The following is a 25,903-nucleotide window of genomic DNA, read 5'->3' as shown; positions in this document are numbered from 1 at the left end:
AAGCAAATGCCTTCTGTATCCCAGCTGGGATGTAGAGGGGATGAGACAGTGCCCCTGGCACCTCTCCAATTAAAATAATGACTGTAAAGTTGGTTTCTCTGAATTTACTAAAAGCACTTTTGTGCCTAACTGAACCACTTAACCACTTTAAGAATGGATATTTCAAATCTGCATTTATCAACCCCCATTTGATCTTTAATCTGTCGCTTGTACTGCCCTGCTCCCAAAACATCAGTAGGGGTTGGGGACCCATGGGACCTTTCCTGGGGGGAAGAGGCATTATAAGGTGAGATTTAAGGTGAGTTCAGAGCAGACCATGGGAGATGGAAAGTGCCGCTTGCCCCGCCCTCTTGTCCGGGGGCACCGGTGCAGAAGGAGATCCTGCAGTTGTGAGGTTGCCCAGAATGAGGAAACAGGCCTAGTTAGTTTTTTCTTTTCTTCCCCTTGCAAGGCACGGTGTCCTGCTTTGGGTCTGTAACTTCATGCAGCTGCTTTCTTCCTTCCAGACTTCTCCATACAGCATTGTAAGGAGGCCACCACCTCCCTTATTTTGTGTTAGCTCTGGCTGTTCATAGCCTGTACCTTGGTAAATTTTCCCTTCTCAGAGATGGAATCTCTATCCTCAGCTTAATTCCACACAAGAAGCAGTTGCATATTTCTTGAATTCAAATGAGCCAATAACCATTATTCCTACAGCCCTCACTTGGAGTGGATAGAAGTAGCGGACAATAATAATGCCACAATCTGCCTTTGTTTTGATGGTCGTAGAGAAAATCCTCACAGGAGAGGTTTGACTTTTCTTTTTTTCATCTCTTCTTTTTCTACAGCTTCACCCAGAAATACCCGCCAGTAAAATTTTTATCAGAAAAGGACCGTAAAAGAATTTTGGTAAGTTTGTACACCTGATTAATATTTATAATATCAAAAATCTGGCTTTTTAAATAGAGGTATAATTCACATACCATAATTCACCCATACAGAATATACAGTTTACTGGTTTATAGTGTGTTCACAAAGTCCTCCGACAGCACTCCATTCTAATTCCAGAATATTTTCATCACTCCAGGGAGAACCCCCATCCCTGTTGTCAGCCATCCTCCTCCCAGCTCCTGGCAATCACTGAAACTACTTTCTGTCTCAATGTATTTGCCCATTTTGGACATTTCCGATGAATGGATGAATGAAAGGATATAATATGTGGTCTTTAGGATCTGATTTCTTAAACTTGTAGTAATGTTTCTAAAGTTTATCCATTCTGTAGCATAAATCAGTACTTTATTCCTATCTGTGGCTGGATAATATTCCATATTATGGAGGTACCACATTTTGTTTATCCATTTCATCATTTGATGGACACTTGGGTTGTTTCTACTTGGAGACCATCGTGCATAATGGGGCTATGAAACATAGGTGTACAAGTGTTTTGCAGACATAGTTTTTCAGTTCTCTTGGGTATGTATCTAGTGCCACCAGCTGTCGAGATGAATCATGACCCTTTGAATTGTCTTGGCACACTTGTCAAAAATCAGCTGATCATACATGAAAGTATTTTTTTTTCTATACATGTAGTTCTGTTCCATTGACCCTGTCTGTCCTTAGGCCAGTACCACTGTCTTGGTTTCTGTAACTTTATAGTAAGTTTTGAAATTGGGAAGTGTGAATCCTCCCACTTTGTCTTCCTTTTCAAGATAGTTTTGACTATTCTGGATCCCTTAGAGTTCCTGGTAAATTTTAGGGTTAGCTCATCTGTTTGTTCAAAGAAGCCACTTGAGTTTTTGATACAGACCACATTGAATCTGTGGATGAATTTGGGCGGTATTTTCATCTTAATATTGTCTTCTGATCCTTGAACACAGGGTGTCTTTCTATTTATTTAGGTTTTCATTAATTTTAACATTCCTTTTGTAGTTTTCAGAGTATAAGTTTTACACTTTTGTTAGATTTATTCTAAAGTGTTTATCCTTTCCGATGTTAGCATAACTGGAATTGTTTTTTAGTTTCATTCTTATATTTTGTATTGCAAGGAAATAGAAATACAATAGATTTTTGTATTTTCTTATACCCTGCAACTTTGCTGAAATCATTGGGTTCTAATAGTTTTGAGTAGATTCCTGAGGATTTTTTATGTACTGTTCAAGATTATGTCATCTGAGGTTATGGGAAGTTTAACTTTTAGCTTATCAGGAAGCATGCTTTCTAGTTTACTTCCTTGCCTAATTGTCCTGGCTAGAACCCTAGTGCAGTGTTGGATAAAAGTGGGAAGAGCAGACATCCTTATCCTGTTCCCCGTCTTAGGATCCAGGGTCTCATGCTCCATCACCTGAGCCAGCCAGGCTCCCCTCATGTACTCTTAAAAGGATTGTGTATTGTGCTGTTGTTGAGTGTTCTGTAGACATCTGTTAGGTCTAGCTGGATTGGATGTTTTTCAAGTCCTTCTTTTTCTTGCTAATCTTATAGTTCTGTCCATTATTAGGAGTGAGGTGTTGATGCCTCCAACTATTGTCAAAATCTCTAGTTCTTCCTTCAATTCTCAACTTTTGCTTTGTGTATATCTTGGGTCTCTTATTAGGTGCCTAAATGTTTAAAACCCTTATATCTGCTTGATGGATTGACTCTTTTATCATTATAAAATGATAACATTTTACATCTCTTAACATTTTTTTGTTTTAAAATTTATTTTGTCTGATATCATCATAGCCACTCCAGCTTTCTCACTGTTTCCAAAAAAGTGTATGTTCTACTTTTTTACATTCAGCACATTGTACCTTCCAGTCTTGTGTGTTCCCTTAAGATTTAGTATAGCTGAACCTTGTTTTGTTTTGTTATTTTCCAATTTGGGTGCCTTTTGGGTGGTTGGCTTAATCCATTCACATTTAATCCATTCACATCCACATAGTTGGATTTATAACTGCCATTTTATTTTGTGTTTTTTATGTATTTTATGTTTTTATGTATTTTGAAAATTCATTTTGTTGCTATTTATTCTAGTGCTTACCATCTATATTTTATCTCAGGACACTCTACTTTAGCTTTATACTGAGTTCTAGTGAGATAGAGAAATGCCACTCCCACATAGTTCTGTTACCCAACCCTTCTTGTGATATCAATTCTCTGCATTCTATGTATCACTTTAGTCCAAGTTACAAACGCCACAGTGCATTATTATAATTAATTTATATTTTATTATTTTTAAATTTTATATCTTGTAAATAATCTGAGAGAATAAAGGAGAGGAAAGATGTATTTACAGAACTTGTTACATCATCCTTTTCATTTCCCTGTCTAGTTTCCTTCATTGTTCCTGTGGGTTTGAGTAAACTTCTGATGTCATTGCCTTACGGCAATATAACTTTGCTCCTACCTACCCTCTTCATGCTGTTGTTGGCAAATGTATTTTTTTTTTAATTTTACAGGGCAAATAGTATAGTAATATGCACATTATTTTATACAGTTGTTTTTGCTGTTGTGGCAATGGTGGAATATACATAACACGGTTTATCATTGTGTCATTTAAGTATATGGATCTGTGGGCTTTAAGTATGTTCACATTGTGCTATACAATTTGGTCTTCAAATCGATCAAGAGTGGAAAGGAGAGTGTGCCATTATATATTGTCTTTTATAATTACCTAATTCCTTTATTTGTTCTTGCCCCTTTTGTTTCCTCTGTGGGAAATGCTGCCTGGGATCATTTGGCTGCAGCCTGAAGAGCATTGTTTAGTTTTTCTTACTTGTCAGCTATTGGCAATACATCCTCTCATTTTTTGTGTATCTGTTTTTGTTTTTCAGTTTTAGAAGTTTGAGTTCTATATAAAATTCTTGGCTGACAGTTTTCTTTCTTTTCTTTGAATGTGTTACCCCACTGCTTCCTCCGCTAGTTGAGATAGACAGTAGGCTTTTGGTCATGCTGAGGGTCCCTTGTGCGTGAGGAGTCCTTTTCCTTGTCTCCTGTCTACTTTCCGTGGGCCACTGCCACAGTCATGAGTTATAGCTTAAAACAACAGAAACTGAAATTCTCCCACTACTGGAAGCTAAAATTCTGATGTCAGGGTGTTGGCAGGGCCGTGCTCTCCCTGAAGTTTCTATAAGGAAGTCTGTTTCACGCCTTTCTCTTAGCTTCTGGTTGTTGCCACTGGTTCCTGGATTCCTTGTCTTGTTGTAGCGACACATCCATCCAGTCTTTGTGCCATCATCACATGGTGTTCTCTCCTGTGTCTCATACTGGATCCACAGTTTACCCTACTCCGGCATGACCGGATCTCAACTGATTACATCTGCGGCCACCCTATTTCCAGATAAGGTCATGTTCTGAGATTCTAAGAAGGATATAACTCTTGTAGGGCAGTATTTAACCCAGTCCAAATGCTTACAGAATTTCCTCTTTGTCTCTGATTTTCAGCATTTTTAGGATGATCTGACTCCATGCATCTGTGTTTGCATTTATCCTGCTTACACGGAGTTTGTGAAGCTTCTCGAATGTGTACATTCATATGTCTGGGGAACTCTTCAGCCATTATTTCTTTGTTTTTTCTGTTCCTCCCTTTCTTCCTTTCTGGTGCTCCCATTACATGCGTCTTGGTGTGTTTGTTGGTGTCTCGTACTGGTCTGAGGCAATCCACTTCCCTTTCTTTTTTCCCTCTGCTCTTCAGGTTGCACAAACACTCGATTTATCCTCAGCTTTGCTTTCTTCCTTCTGCCACATCCAATCAGTTGTTGACTCTCTGTCATGAGTTTTTCTATACTTACCAACCCCCAAATTCCCATTTGTTTCTATTTTGTATTTTTTTCTCTTTTTAGTCTCTGTGTACTTCTGGTTTCCTCCCATTCTCCCGAACTTGTTTATGCTGGCTGACTGGAGGACTGGTGAAGGTGAGAGCTGGGCCCTGGCATAGGCAGTTTTTGTCGCTTGGTGGTTTTCCTGGGTCCAGATCCCTGGGTACTCTTCTCCCCTTTCACCAAGCCTTGTTTTATTTTTTCTTGTTTATGTACTTGTTTAGTGACTGGGCTGTTCTCCTTCAGTGATGTCTGCTCCCCTGGAGTATGGGACTCTGATGGTCGCTGCCCAGAGGCCACAGCCTTAGTGATGGACACTCTCACCCTGGGATCCAGTGGTTCTAACAGGCTCTTGTTGACCATCTCGTAGCCTGATTGCTCTGTTAAGCTGTCTGCCTGTGTGGTATCACACACTAACCAGTAGGCCCCAGTAATTGCTAGTTGAGCAAGCTGTGCTGTAACCAATGCTTTGCATAAATTGCTTCTCAGTTTGATCCCGTTAAATTCTGGCCCCTTTGCAGCGGTAGATTTTTAGGCCAGTCTTTGAGGTTTGCCCTGACCCCAAGAGGACTCTTGGGCCTGTGTTTCCCTGGCTCTCACTACTAAACTGGCTGGCCTGGGGCTAAGCTTGTCCTCCTAGAACTTCCAGGCTCCTTTCTGTTGCTTACCACTTAAATCTCCAGGGTTTTTGAGATAACCTTTAGGCTTGAACTTCTCCACTTTCTCTTTCAAATTAAGTCTCTTTTTCTGGGGAGAACTTTGGAGCTCCTGTGTTTTTATTCACTGCCTCATCCCCCAAGGGGAAACCTCTGAGCCAAGACTTTGGAGAGGAGGGAGTGACTTTCCTGCTCACTAGCAGGGGACTGGCAGAAGCAGTACCCCTGGTCTTCTTGCCTTGCCTTTCTGGGCATGGAATCCACTCCGTGAGTGAGCCCGGGCAAGGGTGACCACGAGCCCATTACTTCAGTCACAGTGTGCCATACCTGGAATAGAGCTTCTGCCATGGAAGCAGGAGCTGGAGGAGGAAGGTCTCTCTTAATCACTTGGCTCAGGCCTCACTAATTGAGCCTGTGTGGTTCAGAGGGGTGGGGGTGGCGGATGAGAAGTGTGGGTGGCCTGCCCCTATCTGGTGAGATACCATTATCTTTTGACCAGGAGCACCATTGTTTTGGCCCTAGCTAACAGCACCCACTCTGAACTATGAGGGTGAAGGGTAGAAGGTGGGAGTGGGCCATGGCTCCAGTGTCACTGATTCTATTCTTAATGAATTTCAGTAGATTTTCTTGCGTAAATGTTTCTTCATTTGCTGTGTACCCTTAGGACAATATAAAAAATGTGTAGGCACTTAAGCGTAAATTGAGAAATACACCTGTGTCTTCAGCAGCAGAGAAAAGTTAATTTTTCCAGACTTTCTGCTGCCACATGTCAGAATGATCAGAATATTTGATGTCCCCCATTAACATACGAACCCTGCACAGCCTTGCAAGCGTTATTATTATATCCCTGTCTGATCATCTTCCCATCAATGCCGAGTATTACTGAATTTATTTCTCTTTTCACACCAGCACAATAAATGGGCTGAGCATCCTTCACTCCCCGGCCATCTCCTAGGTTAAGCCACATTTCAGAGTCATCTGGTGCCAGGCTGTTGCTAAAACCCAAAGCCTTTTCAGTGGTTGTGGGTGCCTTGGCACAAAGAAGGGGTTTGTTACAAAGGCATTCTTTTTGCTGACTTTACAGAACAGCCTGAGTTTGATTGTCGCCCTTGAACTGGACTAGGTTCTCGGCCTGTGAGCTCCCATAAGAGCGGGAAGTACAGGCAGTTGAGATGAGCTCATAACTGCAGAGCCATGCGAAGCTGCCTAGAGCCCATTCAGTTCCTCTGGAAGAGGTGTCTCCCGTCCTTTCTTCCTACTATCTTTTTGGGGGGTTAGCTCCTTGTTATTCAAAGGGTATTGCCTGGTTTTGGCAATTCGTTTTTCAAGGGGGTGCTTGTAAGTGATGAGATTCTATCAATTTCGTTTCTGTTTGAACTGCTTGCCTATTGGGCTGAAATTGATTAGTGAGAGGCATTGTATAACCACCCAGCTATGTTCCATAAATCTTTAAGTGTTTTCGATAGAAAGCACTTGCTCAAGAAAAACAGTTCAAATGCATTTCAAGCAAGGCTGAGGTGCTTCCAGCACGTTTATGTTACCACTAAAGCTAGCGAAATGTTGGAAGCAATCGTGTATAATTTAGTGTACTGCATTTCTGATGGCTGTGAGTAGTTGCTCGGTTATTTTAGGTGTGGAGATAAAGTTAGCATGCAACAGAACATCCCAGTTTAAGAAATATTTGCATATAGATATAGAGTTACATTAAAGAAGGTCAAATTTCTTTGAAAAGAGATGTAATTTTTCTGATTTATGAACTGTGGAAGGTTTGGGAAAATGCAAGGAAATGAAGGCCAAATAAAATGAATGTTCACCCCTCAAGTTAAGCAGTCATAGAGTTAGATTTGGAATTCCTGTGTTTTTCCTGAAAGTTCTGTCGTCAGGTCATCATTCAGGTATACAGGTGAGATGTAGGCAGGCTGAGGGTAAAGCATGAACCAGACAAATCTACAGGTAGTGGAGAGAATATGAGATTAGGAAGTCTCTGAGCTTATTTTGTCCTCACTAATCTGGGGATCGTGGTCAGAAACTCATCCCCTGGTGTCTCGTTTCCTATTTGCGAAGCAGAGGATCTGGGAAATGGGGCTCTCCGTAAACAATAAAAACAGCTGACGGAACTCTGGAGCATCAGGACCTTCCAGCCATCCGCATTCTCAACCGTGATACGGCTGACCCTTGAACAACTTGGGGGCTAGAGGCACTGGCCCTCCGTCCCCCACTCTCATGTGCTGTCGAGAATCCGCCTGTACCTTGAGTCTTCGCCGGCTCTTGACTGGCCTACTTACCATAACACGGATAGGCAGTTCACACGTGTTCTGTGTGTTACGTGCATTATATAGTTTGTTCTCACATGAAAATAAACTGGGGAAAGGAAAATGTTACAAAGAACATCGTAAGGAAGAGGAACTGCAGTCACAGTCGTGTCCTGTGTGTTTCAGCACACAAATCGGCCTAAGAGTGGAGCCATGCAGTCCACACCCACGATGTTCATGGCCCAGCTGTGTTTGTATTGTTGTCAGAGCATATGCAAATGTCCGATTGGTGTGGATGGGTTTTTTTGTGGCTGGCGTGACCCCTCCCTGTTCCCCAGATGGTCCTCCTTTGCCCCGGGCTGTTTTGCTCTCACCTGTGGTAAACATTTGACTTACTCAAATTTTATCTGCCCTTCATGGCAAACTAAATGTTTTAAAACCATACACCTAGGGTTTTATGTGTTTTGTTTGGTTTTTGGTTTTTGGTTTTTCTTTTTCGGTAAGAGCATTGGAAGAATTGGCTTTTTTTTTTCCCCTGGCATTCTTTCAGTTTGGAACAGGAGGGTGAGGTGAACGCAAGTTTTGATGGCAGAGAAGGTGGCACAGAGGCACAGAGTGCCACAGAGGTGGCACAGAGAACAGAACAAGACAGAGAGGTGGTTTCCCATGGCTGCTCCGCTTTCTGGCTTCGTTCTTCTCACTGCTTCCTCCCTAAAACGCAGTCTGCTTTTTCTGTCCCCCTCCAATTATACCCTGTAATTTGAATAAAACCTTTCTATTAGTTTAAACAGTATCTTTCCGTCGTGATTGCCTCTTCATGTTGGTTGTGGCTCAGGTTTGGGAAGCACAGATTGCCGGCCCCCTGCCCCCTGAAGCGGCATCCTGTCCCCATGGGGCCCGCCAGCGGACCTTAATCACTTAGAGCTCCGGCTTGCAAACAGTATTTCTTATTCATTTGTTCCCACAAACAGTTGGAAGGAAAATCATTTTTTTATGACGTTTTGTGTCCATTTTTTAAAAAACCACCTGTATGATTTGGTACTTCACCGAATCTCTGCATGTTGCTAGTCACTTTTTAAAAGAAAGTCATTCTGCAACCTTGCAGGAGTGGTGCTAGAATTAGACAAGTGATGTTCAGTGTCTCTCCGTTGTAAAATAAGAACTTTTTGATGTAAAATTCTCTGTCAGAGGAGACATTTGGAAACTTGAAACTATTTTTCTGCACTGTTGACTGGGTGGTAGCTTCAGTGTTTAGGTTGCTTAGAAGTTGGTGGTAGTATGACGACTTATTCTGGAGGAAGAGCAAAGACGCTGTCTGTAAACTCTTGGTGTCTTCCTTCCTTGCTGTCCTCCCATGTTTTAAATTGTGGCTGCTCCAAAGTCACCCTGTCCTCTTGTGCTTTCTCTGGGGACGTGGGGCATGTGCAGATAACCGGAGGAGCGGGCTTCGTGGGCTCCCACCTCACCGACAAGCTCATGATGGACGGCCACGAGGTGACTGTGGTGGACAACTTCTTCACAGGCAGGAAGAGGAACGTAGAACACTGGATCGGCCATGAGAACTTCGAGCTCATTAACCACGACGTGGTGGAGCCGCTCTACATTGAAGGTGAGAGAAAGCAGCCACTGACTGCACGTTGAGCCAGGTACGTGGGCTCCCCAGAGCTGCTGGCCCCCAGCCGGAGCTTTTTGCCCTGACCACGGTGAGTGTGAGCTGTGGCTCATTTCTGAAATGGTCTTACTGGGTATCAGGCACTATCGTAGTTTCCATGATAAAGAGCAGTGACGGCAGTGTGGGTGTTTGACTGCACTGTCCCCAGCACTCCTGGCTCTGGGCATCATGGGCTATTCCAGAAGGGCTTGTGCAGTGCACAACCCTCCCCACTGCATAACACATCTGGTGCCTGCCCCACTTGTGTGAAAATACTTACTTCGAGCTTCCTACCGGGTGCTGGCTGGCATGGAATGCTACTTACCAGTGAAATTCCACATCAGGAATTTAAAGCCTCAATAACTTTGCAACTCTCAAGGAGTCAGGGATTGGGGGCTGTAGTGGGTTGGACAGTGTTCCCCAAAAAGATATTTCCGCGTCTTAATCCCCGGAATCTGCTAATGTGAGCTTATATGGGGGGAAACGTCTTTGTGGATGTGACGAAATTAAGGATCTTAAGACGAGATCAGCCTGGATGCCCCAGGTGAGCCATATTTCCAGTTGCAAGTGTCTCTATAAGGGACAGAATGGAGAAGCCACAGATGCCTGGGGAGAAGTGCAGGTCTCACGAACACCAGGGCCGAGATTGAGGCCATGCAGTCCCAGGTCAAGGACTGCCTACAAGGCAAGGAGGGATTCTCCCCTAGAGCCTTTGAGGGAAGTTGTGGCCTTGCCAACACCTTGTTTTCTAGAACTGTGAGAAAAGAAGTTTCTGGTGTTGTAGTTCACCTAGTGTGTGGCCCTCAGCTACAACAGCCTCAGGAGGCTGGGGGGTTGTCTGAGGTCTGAGGTGTGCTGATGAGGACCTCTACCAGGTGCTTGCTCAGCAGGCCTCTTGGGGTCACCAGCCTTCTCGTTCATTCTCACTGAAATCTGACCGGAGTCCCAAGAGGTAAATGGTATCATCCTCCCTTGCGTATTTACAGAAAACTGGTATTGGGTTGTGGTCTTCCCAAAGCCGTAGGGCTCTTAAGTGGTCAGGCCAGAACTCAGCCTCAGGTTTCAGGCTCCAGAATGATCACCTGGCCCTCCCGCTCCTGCATGGATGGTGTGGTGTTCTGCTTCTCTGCGTGGCCCGGTCATGGACATTTTCCCATGTCAGTACAAGGAGGTTGTACTTGGAGGTTCCGTTTTCCCACCACCTACATCAATGCGGAAAACTTTTTTTACCCATAGATTCAGACTGACACCTTAGAGTTGCTGAGCAGTGTTTATCGTATGGGTATGCTGTGCTTTATTTACTCCTATCCTTAAATGTTCTCCAGTTTTTTATTATAACTTGTCTTCCTTTGAATTTTATTTCCTTAATAAAAGACTTTGAATGTGAATTTTGCCAAATGCCATGTCCTCATTGTTCCGTGTTGTCTGTTTCACAAACACAGGAGTAGCACTGAGCATTATCTCCAAAAACTAACAAAATAGTTTGCTAATTTGATAGAAAACACATGGTTCTTTGACTAAAAAAGTTAGATTTTTTTCCCTAACATTAAAATTCGCTAAAGAAATCTAGTTCTTTTACCTTTTTAAAAATATTTGCTTTTCGTGGGAGTTCTTAGTAAGAGGGATATTAATTACTTGGTATATATTTAACAAATGTTAAAGGCTTTAGCCTTCTAATTCTATTGACATTTTTTTATTATAGTCTCACCTGTATATTTTCCCCATTTGTCCAATTTCTTTTATGCTCTCAGTGTCCCAAGAATAGAGAAATATTGAGCCACGGTGTTTTTGTTAATGTGATTTTTTAAAAACATGTGATTAATCTATCAGGGATTTATTTCAGGGTTAGGCTATCGTTTGTGAGGTGACCCAGATGATCTTGGTAGTAGATATATTGGTTCATGTTCCCCCAGACTTGATCCTTGATTGTGGGTTTGCTGTGAGGGTAAATTGAGGTAACACACATGATAGGGCACCCACAGGCAGAATTGCATAGTGTGGGAGTCTACGTGCTGCAGTGAAAGTCCTCTCTAGTGGAATTAAGGTCATGAATCAGCCGGCAGCCATAGGATACCGAGATTACCTGGGATTATGTGGGTGGGCCCACATAATCACAAGTATTGAGAAGTGGCAGCATTGAAAAGTGGCAGCGGCAGCGGGTGGAGGAGCTACTGGGAGAGATCTGGTAGCAGGGATGCCTTCAAGGCCACAGGCGCTAGGGAGGACAGGGGGATTCAAAGTGTGAGGAGGACTTGACCCATGGCCTTTGGCTCTGAAGGTGACCTTGAGCCAGAGCCTCTGGGCAGCCTCTGGGAGCTCCCAGCCCACAGCCAGCAGCAGGGAGGTGGGGACCTCCATGCTGCAGCCTCATGGACCTCCATTTTGCCAACAGCTTGACTCACTCACCAATGGCAGGAATGCAGCCCTGCTGACACCTGATTTCAGCCTGTGAGGGCAGAGAGAGAACCAGCTGGGCCACACCGCGCTGGCTTCTGATCTGCAGACCTGCTAGATTGTAAATGGGCCCCCCCTTTTTTTTTTAGACTCTAAGTTTGTTAGGGCATCAGTAGATGAATTAGCATACAGTAAAATCCTAGCCTAGAGATATTCCTATTTATACATGTTCTTTCCCCACAGTCCAGACCAGAGCCCTGGCATAAACACTGGACAAGATGTCCCTCTGTGCCACGTGGAATGTGCAGCCCGAGTTCTTGTCAAGGACTTAACACAGGGGCTGGGACCTCCCAAGTGCTCCCCAGACCACCCTTCTGCTTTTCGTTTCAGTACAGTACTCGAAGAGTACATGGGATATTCAGCACCGTATCACAAAGTAAGCTTTGTATTAGAGAATTTTTGCACAACTGGAGGCTAATGGAATGCATTAGCCTTGTTCTAAGCACATGTAACACATGTGCACATGTAACACATGTAATACATGTTCTGAGCACATGTAACACAGGCTAGGCTAAGCTATATGTTCAGGAGGTTATTTTATTAGCACTTGACCCTATGAATATAGTATAGTTTTATACTGGGGAGTTTGCACGTATGGGCCATAATGACCCCTCCTTGAGAAAGCTGCCCCAAAATACATATCAAAGTCATTTTTGTTGTTGGCTTTGACTCATGTCCAGTCTCCTGGTGTAGACAGCCTGGGCCCCTCCCATCTGCCTTAGCAGGAATCTTGAAACCAGCATTTCTATAGAGGACAGAAAAAGACAGAGCACCCCTCACATCATGGGGAGTCCATTCCTGGAACATGCAGTACCTGTGAGTACGAGGTGTCCAGGGCAATGAAAGCAGAAAATGACAATCGTAAACAAACACTTCATGAATACTCACCGTGTTCCAGGCACAGTTCTAATCACTGCGTATAATTAAGAGTTTGAATTCTTTCAGCGTCCGTAAGGTAGGCAGTTATTATCTTCGCATCACAGGTGAGGGAACTCGTGCGTGGAGTCCTGTAGCCCACCTTTTCTCAGGCACAGGGATCCTGTGCAAGGCCAGGAGGGGTAGGCCCCAAGTCAGGGAAGACAGGAGAGCCTGGACTATCACACCCAGATGCCCCGGAGTTGACCGTGAATGGTGGCTAGTAACTGTGTTTGCCAAGAGCATTGGGTCCATGTTGATGTAGGTATTTGAGGAGTGCTATTCTGATTCAGAGGTTTTTGTTGGATTATAATTTAGAATTCTTTTCCTCCTGTTCAGTTTTTTTTTTTTTTTGCAAATGTAAACATAAAATGCAGAGGCTGCAGATCTGATGTTCCCACCCACCTCCCCATTGAACTTGGAGCCATGGGGAACCCCTGCAATGAGGCTCTGGCCCATAGGTACTTTCTCACCATGGTGTTATCATGGTGACCCCTGAGCACTTGGAGGGGGTTCGAGGCAGATGAGGGTGGCTGCCAGCTGCAGGAAATTGACCGGCAGCTGTGCTGACCAGAACTTTTGGTCCTGGGGCTGAGCCAGACCTCTGGCATGTAGTCTTCCCTTTGCATTAAGTCAGTATTATTTGATATGAAATCAAGGCAAAAATCCCACTCTTTTAGTTCTTCATACTAAGAGAAATTGGGTCTTTACACTGAGAAGTCCTCTATCTTCTTAGATATTGTTTTGCATCATAAATACCGGTATTGGGGGACAAGGGCTCGGGCTGCACATTCCATGTGGCACAGAGGGACATCTTGTCCAGTGTTTATTCCAGGGCTCTGGTCTGGACTGTGGGGAAAGAACGTGTATAAATAGGAGTATCATTAGGCTAGGATTTTACTGTATGCTAAATAATCACACATACTCACAGCAAGAACCAGCCTTTTATTTTATGTATTTTCAAAGCTTCAGGGTACACTCCTTGATGGGTATCTTATCAGTTTAGCAATGTGTGGCTCTGGCACAGGGAAGCAATCAGACCAGGCTATACTAGGAACTTATATTTAAAAAGAAGAAAGAAAGAAAAATCACAGGGAGATGCGAAGATTCAGTTGGCTTTTATGTGGATTTCCCCTTTGATAGAGATTGTACTTGATTTCTTAAAATTTTTTATTTATATCTTTTTTAAGATGTCCTTTATGGGGTGGGGTGGAGCATGAGCAGGGGGAGCGGCAGGCAAAGGGAGAAGCAGACTGCCCTCGATCCCAGGACCCCGAGATCATGACCCAAGCCAAAGGCAGACGTTTAACCCTCTGACCCATCTAGGCACCCCTACACTTGACTTTTTTGATGGAGTCTGAACAAGGATTTTGAGTGATCTCAAGTTGTCCAATTTTGACACCTTTGTCCTTCTGTATTTAGGTATCATCGGTATATTTTCCAGGCACAGTGAAATTCCTCCTGAACACCTGTGGGAATTTGGTGTGTGGTTAGTGTAGCTGCAGGATCGATGTTTTCAAGATTCACAGTGGGGCTGAGCACGCCTCAGTTGTACCCCACCCCTTGCCCATCCTCTTCCCAGCATAAAAATAACGTCCTGTGTTCTGGCAGGAAGGCTGTTTTGGACCTACTTAAGGAAATTCTGTGTAAAAGGAAAACACTAGTTTGCTTTACTGCTTCCCTTCCTTTATCATTAATTTGAGCTCTTTTAGGGCTCATTGCTTAGGTTCTGTTTTTCTGGCAATGATTACGGCATATGGGCCTTGTAAATCTTTCGGGGTCCTAGGAGGGTCACCTGGTGGACACAGCAGCAAATGAACAGCTCTGCCTTTCTTTCTCCTGTTTTCAACCTCTCCCTCCCTTCAATTTAGATTTTTGGATGTCATGCTCATTTTTGGTGTATGTTTCTTATGATGAAATTGACATCTTTTGAGGGCTTTATTCCCCCTCCACTGTGAGGGTTAGCTTTGCTGCTATATTATTATTAATATCGTTCAGTATTTTTGTAGCACTTGTCATTCTGATTATTTACACTCCTCCTAAATCTCTCTACCACCCCCCCCCACTCTCCTCTTTACAATTACTAACCCAAATAATTACTCAACAGCCTCTGTTGTTTGGTCCTTTTTAGGACAGGAACTGGAGTTAGAGGCATTAATTCTCCTGGCAAAACACATTCTTGTGGGAAAGAGGAGCTGTTCGAAATACTAATTTTCATAAGACTTCAGATTCTTCCTTTTTTGTTTTTAAGATTTTATTTGTTGGAGCGAGAGAGAGAGAGAGAGAGAGAGAGAGGGCACAACAGGGAGAGCAGCAGGCAGAGGGAGAAGCAGGCTCCCTGCTGATCACGCACTCGATTCCAGGATCCTGGGGTCGTGACCTGAGCCGAAGGTGGACACTTAACAGACTGAGCCACCCAGGCGTCCCAGACTTCAGGTTCTTCTTAAACACAATGCATCAGTGTTGCTACTTAGACCGTGTGACATAGTTTTTACGGTACACCTTAGCCTTTCCGGGTGGGATGACCAGGAAGCTGCAGTCAGGCTGAACCACAGATGGGAAAACAACAACAAACCAGATGCAATAGCCTTTTGGATGAACAAGCCCAGTCTCTGGGTCGCCTCTTCATCCAGCTCACTTTCAGTGAGCACAGTTCCAAAACCGGCCGTGGCTGCAGCGGGGTATTGGTTTTCCATCACAGACCCCCAACCCTGTCTAGCCCTTCTGATGCATGAGATCTGCCCAGGAGTCAGCATTTATGTGTGTGCATGGGTGACAAGGTGGGGGCACCCTCCTGCAGAGAGCAAAGCTATGTGGAGAGCCTAAGGAAGAAGGATCGCTTGTTCTCAGTGACTATCATCTGGTGAGGAGGGCATGCCGGCAGCTCTAGCGGGACAAGGCAGAATGTGGGAATTAGCCAGCAGTGGGGCAGCGAATGGGGAGGGTGATTATCCAGATCAGGGCATATAAGAGCCCTCCCCCCCCACAGGCCGACTTCTGAATTGAGCCTTGAGGGAGAAAGTGTGGACTCCGGTATAGGCAAAAGAGACAGTGAGGAGGTTGGAAATGTTCGTGCCTTTTGCTTGGTGTTGGACTTGTGAGGGACGAGCTCTTTGGTCCCCTTTTTCTCTAGTCTCTGAGGCACTGACTTTCTTCGCTGCAGGTCTTATCACCTCCAAAGTAAAAACAGTGCTAAGTGATTTGTGCTGTGAGATCACAACCCATACCCTGATTTAAATGGTCTTTGGGAAGGAGGGAGCCAGCTCCAGGGGCCAGGCACACCGGCCATGTGCTCTTCAGGGTGGCGCTCAGCTCTAAAGGCCTGGCCAGGTTTAGTCCGTGGTGGGTCTGGCCCCCTCCTGCTTCGGAGCAGCACTGGGGTGCAATGAGGGGTTTTCCAGAGAGAAGTTGCAACATGTGCGCATGGAGTTGGTTGGCTGCTGCCTACACCTGTTGTCCTTGAACTCAGAAGTAGGTGAGCAGGGACAGACCCATGCTCTTACCGGTCCTGTCTGTAAGCTGCACAGAGGGTAACACAGCCTAAGAAGGGTGGCTTTCTGTGACACCTGGCTTGTTAACTCACAGCTCACACAATAAATTTTTTGTTTGCTTTTTATTTTTAGCAGTGGTTCAATTCAGAATGACTTGGGCAGAGGGTGGTCAGAAAGCATTCACAGGATTTTCCTCTCATTAAGATAGAGACTCTTAATGAATTTCCATGCTAAAGACTATAAATGATGTCAAAAGGTTTGAGGTTTTCTTAGTTTTCTTGAAGAAAGATTAGCCTTTCAAAAGTATGGGTTCTGTTTTTAGATTAGTAGTTTTCAAATGTGGCTTTAAAATGTGTGTGTGTGTGTGTGTGTGTGTGTGTGTGTACATACACACAAATCTATATAGAGTCTCCCCACCGGGAGTGTCTGCATCTGGATGCCAGGGGTCCAGGTAACCCCCCTTCGGAAGCCTCGTGGTGTAACTGCTATATAACAGGGTCTGACTGAGGACCTTGAATGACTGGCTCAGGAGCCTGATGTTAGCTCTTAGATTCCCTGGGTAGAGAAAGGGAGGAGAACAGATACATAAACCCAGACCATTCATTTTGACTTCAGCCTTAGTAAAAGTCACACCCTTTTTCCACTAATACTCTTTTCATCTGCTTTTACTGCTCATGAGTATCTTATTTTGTGTTTTGCTGTCCTAACCATTTTCAGTTGTACTAGCCAGTCCTGTTAAACATGCTGTGTTAGAACCGATATCCAGAACTTTCTCACCTACAAAACTGAAACTCTGTACCCATTGAACAATAATGCTCTTCCCCCAGACCCTGGGACCAGTGATCTATCGTCTGTCTCTGAGTTTGATGACTCTAGGTAGCTCATACAAGTGGAATCCTACAGGATTTGTCTTTTTGTAACTGGCTTATTTCACTTAGTGTCATGTAATCAAAGTACATCCTTGTTGTAGTATGTGACAGAATTTTTTTCATTTTAAGGTTGAATAACATTTCACTCTGTGTGTGTGTGTACACACACATTGTATTTTGTTTATCTGTTAATCTGTCTGTCCATGGACACCTGGGTTGCTTCCACCAGGTGGCTATTGTGGATAGTGCTGCTATGAACATGGCTATGCCAATATCTCTTAGAGACCCTGCTTTCAGTTCTTGGGGATTATGTATCCACAAGTGGGATTCCTGCTCTTATGTTAATTCTATTTTTAGTATTTTGGGGAATCATTATACTGTTTTCCATAGTGACTGCACCATTTTATGTCACCACCAAAGTGCACCAAAGTTCCACTTTCTCCATTTCCTCAACAGCACCTGCTATTTTGGGTTTTCTTTTCTTTTCTTTTCTTTCTTTTTTCTTTTTTTCTTGGTAGTAGCCATCCCAGTGGGTGTGAAGTGATACCTCGTTATAGTTTTGGTTTGCCTTTCTCTGATGATTAGTGATGTTGAGCTTCTTTTCATGTGCTTGTTGGCTATTTGTATTTCATCTTTGGAGAAATTACTCCTTCGAGTGCTGTGCCATTTTTTGAGTTCTTTGATTATGTTGTTGATTTGTAGGAGCTCTTTATATATTCTGGATATTAACACCTTCTCATATATATGACTTGTAAATATTTTCTCCCATTGTGTACTTTGCCTTCTTACTGTTGATTATATCCTTTGATACTGTCAGAAAAGTTTTAAAACTTGACAGAGTTCCATTTTTCTATTTTTACTTTTGTTGTCTTTGCTCTCGGTGTCACATCCAAGAAAACTTTGCCAAATCCAATGTCCTGCAGCTTTTTCCCTGTTTCCTTCTTAGAGTTTTATTGTTTTGGGTGTTACATTTAGGTCTTTTGTTTATTTTAAGTTAATTTTTGTATGTAGTGTAAGATAAGGATGTAACTTTTTTTCTTTTGCAAATAGTCAGTTTTTCCAGCACTGTTTGTTAGACTGTTACTTTTCTTCACTGAGTGGCTTGGTATCCTTGTAGAAGATCATTGACCCGTGTACACAGAATCTATTTCTAGACTCCGTATCCTTTCCATTGGTCTTTGTGTCTGTCTTTATGCCAGTAACACTGCTTTGATTACTGTAGCTTTGTACTGTTTTGAAATCAGGAAATATAAGTCTTCCTACTTTGTTCTTTTTCAAAATTGTTTTGACTAGTCAGGGTCCCTTGAAATTCCATATAGATTTCAGGATGATTTCTTTTTTTTTCTGTTTCTGCAAAAATCACTGTTGAGGATTTGGTAGAAGAAGACTTTTTAAAACAATCACTTCAGGAGTTGGCCTGAATAGTCTTAGCCAAAAATCCTCATAAATATCTAGAAGATGAGACCTACAGTCTTTTACAGATTGTTCTTGCCTCCCTTGAGGAATGGTCACCGTATAGGAAAAACCATTACTGGGTTGTTCCATGAGCCTGTTGCACTACCTAGAATCTCTTCCCAAAGATGCTATCTGCTAGATAGAACCATCTGGCTTGCCCCTTGTCCTCATCTTTGTGACTTGTGTGTACTGAGCCTCCCAGTTGTGTTGGGCTTGAAAGACTGAAATAATTAGGATGAATTAAGTGCAGCCCAAGCTCACAGCCCAGAATATCGTGCTCCTGTGTTGAGTGACCACTTCTGTCCCTCATCTGAGGATAAGAACCTTCCATCCAGCCCTCACCCCTGGGTGGGAGAGTGTGTCCAGAAGCCACTCCACCACCCCAGAAGGTACTGCGGTGATTACCATGCCATCCTGGGCATGACAGGAGATTTTCAGTGGGGGAGATGTGGTGAGTGGATGTGGTTGGGGAGGTTAGGCATTTTTGGAAGGGAGGGGATGTTCTGAGAAAGTTCTGTTGGAGAATTCACCATGGGGACTGTTTTTCCCCGTTGGCCTATTTTGCCTGTTGTTTCTGAAACCCAACCCCTAACATGCCATTACCTAAAAGCAGTGGTGCCTGGCTGGGAAGATGGTGGGAGGCCAGGGAGATCCCTGTGGGCCCTCTTGCATGGGGGCTGAGGCCGTGTACAGGAGGGTTCATTTTGGCAGCAGCGTCTCTCTCGGATCCCCCATCCTTTGGCTCGCTGTGATGGTGATGATGTTTTTGCTCACCCAGAGCTGAAGTGGAATGTTGTGTACGGCACAGAATCATTTGTCTGCAGGGATGGCCTTCTGATAAGTGCTTCTTCATCCCTGCTATTTCAGAGGGAGACGTTGCTTCCCAGGAGCCTCTCTCATCTGTGGCCAGTGCTGTCTGACCCTGGAGAACAAGGGTTAGGGATGGCTCACAGTGAACTCCTGTGCAGGAGGAGAGACTCGAGAACCCATTCCTTTTGCCATCCACACCCTTAAAAACCACTCTCCTGATCTAGCTCTACTGATGGCAGTACCGTATAATGCTCGAAAAGCTCTGGGTTTGGATGCCTGTTGAACTGGGTTCAAATCCAGGCATCGTCATTATACAGCTACTGTACCTGCAAGCTTCTTAATCTCTTGTGTAGAACAGGAATAATGGCACTTTACCCTCAAAGTCATGATAATAATTATGATGCATTATCTGCTGCTTGGTGTTGGTTGTCAAAACCTGTGTCTTCGAAATGTCTCCTGCTTGGAACTCCGCAGTCTCATTATCGGCGCAAGTCCGTACTCTACCCTGGTACTTAAAGTCTCATACGCAATTGCCATACCAAACTTGTCACTTAGACCTTTCAGAGCCTCTGCAGAAATTCTTGTCCTTTCCCATCCCTGGTGCACAGCACCCTCATTCCCAAGTCGCTTGAGCGTGAATGAGCTCCTTGCTCATCTCTCCCCACAGCTGGGTCCACCTAAAGGCCAGACCCCTCGCCCAGGCACCTTCATCAGACCAGGATCCTCCAGAGCTGGCAGTTTGTCATTGTATCTCCGCCTGTGTCCTTCCTGAGATAGGCGTTTGGTGCCTGAAGTCTTGTTCTCAGCCTTGGTCTTCAGGGTGTCTCTTTGCTCATGAGCCACTGAGCAGATCCTCGATAAATAATGTCAGTGGAAACAAACAAAAACAACCCTCCAACTGTCATCTCAGGGTCCGGTTTTATGTGAGAACCAAGCAACTAAAGCATATTTATGTCAGATTGGCTTCACATTAAAAACCGTGTTTCCTTTAGATAGTGCTTCATTCAGTGTCTAGAAAATCGGTCTTCCTTCCTATTTTCATGCTGTGCCTGGGTCAGATCTCAGAAACAGTCAACTCTGTAATCAGATCGCCTCTGATCAGAAGAGAATAGGCCCAGACAGACTTTCTGTCTTTGTTTAAAATTCTTCTAATTACAAACGCAGATTCGTTTTTATGAAGAATGAAAGAGTAACAATGACAACTTAAGTGAAAAATATAGAAATGCCTCTGTTGTATAGCCCGATTCTTCAGAGTCAGAATGTTTTTAGTGTTTTCCTTGGAAATCACAGACTTCCGGTCTTGTCTCCTTTAGTTGACCAGATATACCACCTGGCCTCTCCAGCTTCCCCTCCAAACTACATGTATAACCCCATCAAGACCCTGAAGACCAATACCATCGGGACACTAAACATGCTAGGTAAGTTGTCCTTTCCTCATTTTGCAGCGCTTGCTAGGGATGTTCTAGACAATTCCACGCATAGGACATTGACATTCATTCTGTCAGTTTGATCTTGGTCTGTAGACCCCTTCCTCATCCCCTGTCCATGCTCTTTCAGAGTGCCTTATGAGCCAGGGGACACAGTCATCCTAGTAGCTGGTCAGCATGGCCTCAGTTAAATCCCCTGGGAGTGACCACCGGTCACTGTGACCACACATCCTTCTTCTCTTTCCCCTGTGACATGGTATGTGGGCCTCTGGGCTGGAAGAGGCACTGGCGACTCTGACCCAGGGTTGGGCCACTGTGGACTGCACACACCGGGGTGTCAGGAGCGCTCCTGGAGGAGCAGAAGACGAGGCGACGTGATGGGGCTGGCCAAGCTGAGTCCCCGCGTCTAGACTGAACTGTGGGGTTCACTTTGAAGGCGAAAGGTGACCGCATGAACACCGTAAAGGTGGCCGCCCGTGCGCACTCACAAACAACACACCTCAGATTTATAGCTGTGGTGACCCATACCTATTAATGCTTAAATCAGAGACATCTGAAGTTTGACACGGGTCTCAAAAGCTAGGGGTCTGATGAGTTGCAAAGGAGAAAAAAGGAACCACTTTTTAAAATGTCAAGTGGAGATGGATTTAATTATGGGAACATTTAAAAGAGCTTCTATAAATGGATTTTGGAAAATACAGCACTAAATTTTAAGCCTGGAGACAAGGGATTGTAAGGGCAGTCGGAGATTGGTTTTTTGATCTCTCAGACTAAACTTTCTGGGGGGTCAAGCTCTGCATGAAGTAAAATGATTCATTCCCCTAGTCTAGAAAGGGCATTTGTTCTCCTCTTTGTTGCGACCTGCCCTGGCCACCAGAGGAAACAGAGTCCCACTTCTGCTCAGAGCTAAGATGTTGGGAAAGCTGCTTGCTGCCCATTCTTGCCTCCGCCAGCTCCTGCCCTTGCCCACATTCTCTGGCTCCCCCAACTGCCTCCTTCTTACCTGAACTAGATGCCACGGGGGAGAGGCCATGAAGCCCTGGCTGTTTAAGAAGATGGTATTCATGGAACAATCCCTGTGCCTGAGGCACTGTCCTGTCTTCAGATAAGGATCATCCTCAGGCTCTTCTGCCAGGAATCTTGGCCTTGGCGTTTCCTGGAGGAGGTGGTATAGGGTCCAGGCACCAGTGGCATGGAGGAGGAAGGGACTTTCCAGGGAACGCTGTTAGAGTTCCAGGCAGAAGAGCCCCTTGAGCCATGGCCGAGATTGGACTCGGAAGTCTGGAAGGAAGGGTAAACTCCTTTCAGGAACAACAGGGACAAAAGCCGAGGTCCGCGGAGGCGGTTGCTAGGCCACAGAGACCCAAGCAGAACTTCATATCCTGAATGGGGAGAGACGCTGTCATTAATCATTTCGCACTTGAGACAAGATGTAGTGAACTCCACTCGGCACCTTCCTGGTGAGCCCCTTCCCCTTCTGCAGCTCCCTAGGCCTTCCCTGGGCCTATGCTCAGCTTCTTCAGGGTGAGACTTCTTTGGTCTCCGCATAAACATCTGGGCACTCCAGCAGCGCACATGGGCTCCCCTGACTCCCCCACCAAGGCGTCCTCGTGGTGATGGAGATGTCTCTGTCCTGAGTGTATCTGCGTCACTGTCATGCTTGTGATACCATACGCTAGTTCTGCAGGTTTTTACTGTTGGGGGAGCGGTTCACAGTAAAGGGTATGCGGTAAAGGGTCCTCGGTATTGCTTTGTATGACTGCATATGAATCTGTAGTTATCTAAGAAGTTTATTACTGAAAAAAAAAAAAAACCCAGCTCGGGCCCCTTCCTTTTGAAATTCCTGTCATCATGGTATAAATTATAAAGCCTATAAATTGCATATTGTTCTCCATTCCTCTAACATTTTTTATTCCACTGCACTGTGGCATTTGCACAGATGATCTCCAGATCCTTACTGCTCGGCAGCCCAATTCTCTTGTTCCTGTTGCTGGTCTTCTGTCTTCACAGCTCCTTACTTCCCTCACCCGGTGCTCCCACACCCACCACCCTGGGCCCTGCACCGTGGGGCCTTTCTAGGTCGCCGGCCACCCCTCGCAGTGTCTGCAGGGGGCGCGTGCATGCCCAGCTTTACACGAGCAGCTCCGTGTGCAGCGCAGCTGGCCCCTCGGTCTGGTGATGTCTGTGCACACAGGCTCCCTGGGGGAGTACATTCGAGAGGCCCCGGGTTAAACAAAGGGCAGTGAGTGGGTTTCTTTGACTCAGGGCGGCTGTGAGCCTCTGAGGAACTGCTTAACATTGGGAGTTTGTGTCTGGAGGACTTTCCATACTTACAAGACCACCATAGAGCACAATGTTCTAGCCTATTCTCCCTGCAGGGGTCTCATACAGGACACAGTTCAAAGCTGGACACGGGAACATGGAGACTTGCTTTGGAGAAGGAGCCACTGACGCTGAGCCTCGAAGGAGGCAGGAAGACAGGCTAGAGGGCCAGGGAGTGAGGAGACTGGCTCGGGCACCCTCGGGTGCCCGGTGACCTGTGGAGGAAGTGGCAGGTAGACCAACTTGCAGGGGGGCAGTAGAAGTGAGGGTGCAAAAGGCCTTGCCTTCTGCCTATCAGTGGTAACCCTGAATCCACACCTTCCCAAGCTAACAGACTGATTTTTGGCCCTGCCTCCACTTAACGCTATCCGACTAAATACTGTGCTTCTCAGGGTTCATTTGTGTTTTTCTTACTGTTTTTGTTTTTATTTTGGTGCCAACGTAGGTGCAATACGAGGGGATGGTTCACAGTGCCCAAATGATTAGATACGATTCCTACTAAAAAATTGCATAAATTGGCTACAAAAATGAGCAGGCCCGTGTCATCCCCTCGTTTCCACGAAGCTGACAGCCTCTCTGACTGTATCTTTGCTTTCTGTAGGACTGGCCAAACGAGTCGGTGCTCGTCTGCTGCTGGCCTCTACCTCGGAGGTGTATGGAGGTGAGTCGGGGGGCCCTACAGGGGCACTGGCTCTGGGTGAAGAAGGAAGCAAAAAGGAGTCCAGGCTTCCACTGTAAGAAGGCCCTGTCTGCTCTCCCTGTATGTGCACAAGGCAGTGGAGAGACTTCCGAGCTCAGCCATCCATGTCTGCTCTCAGTGGACTGAACCCCTTTTCCTCCTGCGGAAGAACACTCTCAGAGGATCCCATCCTGTCCCCCGGCCATTAAGGCCCCACCATGGATGAACCCACCGAAGTATTTTTCCCAGTCTGCTCTGAAAGGACCCCAGAGATCATTGGTCAGGGATTTCTTTTGCCAGTTGGTGTAGCTGATCCCTGTTCTTTGATGTGAGGAGTGGGTGTGGTGAGCCTGACCCACCGAGATCTTCGAGGTTGGCCTTCGCTCACTTGGCACACAGAGAGGTGCTGATTGCCTGACCTGTTGTATAGTGATTTCTGGAACAGTCTTAAGTAGGTAGTGCCAGAAAACGCCTGAGTGTGTTTTGCCAACCTGTAGCCCCTCCCCAGCCGTGAGGCCTGTGAAGGTGGCCAGCATTTGGACCGGGCGAGGGCTGCGGTGCAGTTCACGTTGATTTCTATTCGGCCCCAGACCAGCTACTGCAGCATCGTGGAGATCTGCTCAGTTGACGCAGGGAAAGCTGGACTCTGACGTGGTGTAATTCGTCTGCTACGCATCATTATTCTGAGTGGAGAAGTGAGGAAGTCGGGACAAAATAGCAAGAGATGTGTGTTGTTGTTTTTTTAAATAAGGAAATCAAGTGAAAAAAAAATTATAGAAACAGAAATTCTGCTAAGTGCAGGTCTAGTCTTTGTAATCCCCGTGAAAAGCGGCAGCATCATCCACTTTGAAATCTGGGCAGTTAAAAGCAGCCGCCGCCAACCTGTTCGCCCTGTTGCTTTTGGAACAGGCATTGAGTGGACTTGCATTCCCCCTTCCTGTCCTTCCCAGAGCCAGCCTTCCCAAGGGATTGGTGTGTTTCCCTTTATAGAGCATGGGAGGGTTCCCCTTTGCTTCCTGTGTCACAAGAGGAGTGGTGTTGATAGAGTTCAAAGGACTGAAGCTTTTTAAATGTCTGAAATATGAAGGTACTCCTCTTATTGGTCCAAGAGGACACAGTCACGTGTTTTTCCATGTCCAGCTTTCTTCCTTATTTATTATCTGCGTATTTGATGACACTTTGTGTTCCTTAAGGTTCTTAAATGACCCCAGGGTGTAACTGGCCGGCTCTGGGGTTTGATCAGTGCAGTAAACGGACGCATCGTGGAATGGGGGCTTGGTGGGTTAGCCTCACAGCATGCTGAGAAATTGGAAGTCAATTTTGACTCCAGATCTTTTATAATGACAATGTAGGGACTTTATAAAACCATCTCTTGAACTTGAGCATCTGGACACCTCAGCCCATTGAGGGGCAGAGGCAGGGGTGTGGCTGATCTTCTGTTTCTTGCCATTTGCTAAATTTAGGATGGTCTCTTTGGAGTCTAGAAGGCCCAGTTCTTGTCAGAAATCCCCAGAAAAGGTCTGCTCTCCATCATCTGTTACATCTGTGTGAAATTAAGTCACTGGTTTTCTTCTCTTGGGAAATATTCCCCATGGATCCTCCCCCTGATCCTGCAGGAAAACTATGCCTCCTTCTTAAGAGAATTCTAAACCATAGCAGCCGCTCAAGAGGTCAGAATCTGTGCCTTGATGCTGTCACACTGCAGAGGGCTGCCAGCCTCCTGAAGGGGGCCGGCTGGCTCAGGCACCTGTGTGTTCACTTCTCTGTCCTGCGTGGGTCCTGTTGTCCCCATGAGCTGTAGTCAGATTTTGGCTTTAAGATAAGTAAGAACTGAATGTATCATATAGAGTCCCTGTACATTGTCCAGATTTCTTGGCAAAGATTTATACATTTTAAGTGTGGCCGTATGTACCATATATGTTAGGTTTTAATTCACATTCCAAAAATATACTTCCGTTACAAAAGAATTTGTTACTCGGTTTCTTTAAATAGTCTGTTTTCTTGGCACATTGTAAAATGGGATTGATTTACACACCCGAAAGACAGGAATTGGGAAATATAAAATGTATGCTAAAGAAACAAGCAGCCCTTACGGCACTCTGTCCTTCTACCTACATTGACCAAGACACTAATTGTCTCACTGAGGTTCT

The 25,903-nt window shown here is 45.1% G+C and overlaps 1 protein-coding gene across 2 annotated transcripts in view; it reads left to right on the top strand.

Moving 5' to 3' along the window:
• Positions 1-25,903, top strand: part of UXS1 (UDP-glucuronate decarboxylase 1) — an 84,390-nt gene that overhangs the window by 32,487 nt on the left and 26,000 nt on the right. For both annotated transcript variants that reach the window (XM_082743805.1, XM_082743806.1), the window contains exons 5-8: positions 828-888; positions 9,109-9,289; positions 20,639-20,743; positions 23,676-23,735. In XM_082743805.1, coding sequence (XP_082599931.1) covers positions 828-888; positions 9,109-9,289; positions 20,639-20,743; positions 23,676-23,735 — 407 coding nt within the window. The remainder of the gene's footprint in view (positions 1-827; positions 889-9,108; positions 9,290-20,638; positions 20,744-23,675; positions 23,736-25,903) is intronic.

Source organism: Mustela nivalis (genome assembly GCF_964662115.1).
Source record: "Mustela nivalis genome assembly, chromosome: 8".
Taxonomy (NCBI): Eukaryota; Metazoa; Chordata; class Mammalia; order Carnivora; family Mustelidae; genus Mustela; species Mustela nivalis.
The sequence above is the reverse complement of the archived record's forward strand: the minus strand, read 5'-3'. Positions and strand labels throughout refer to the sequence as shown.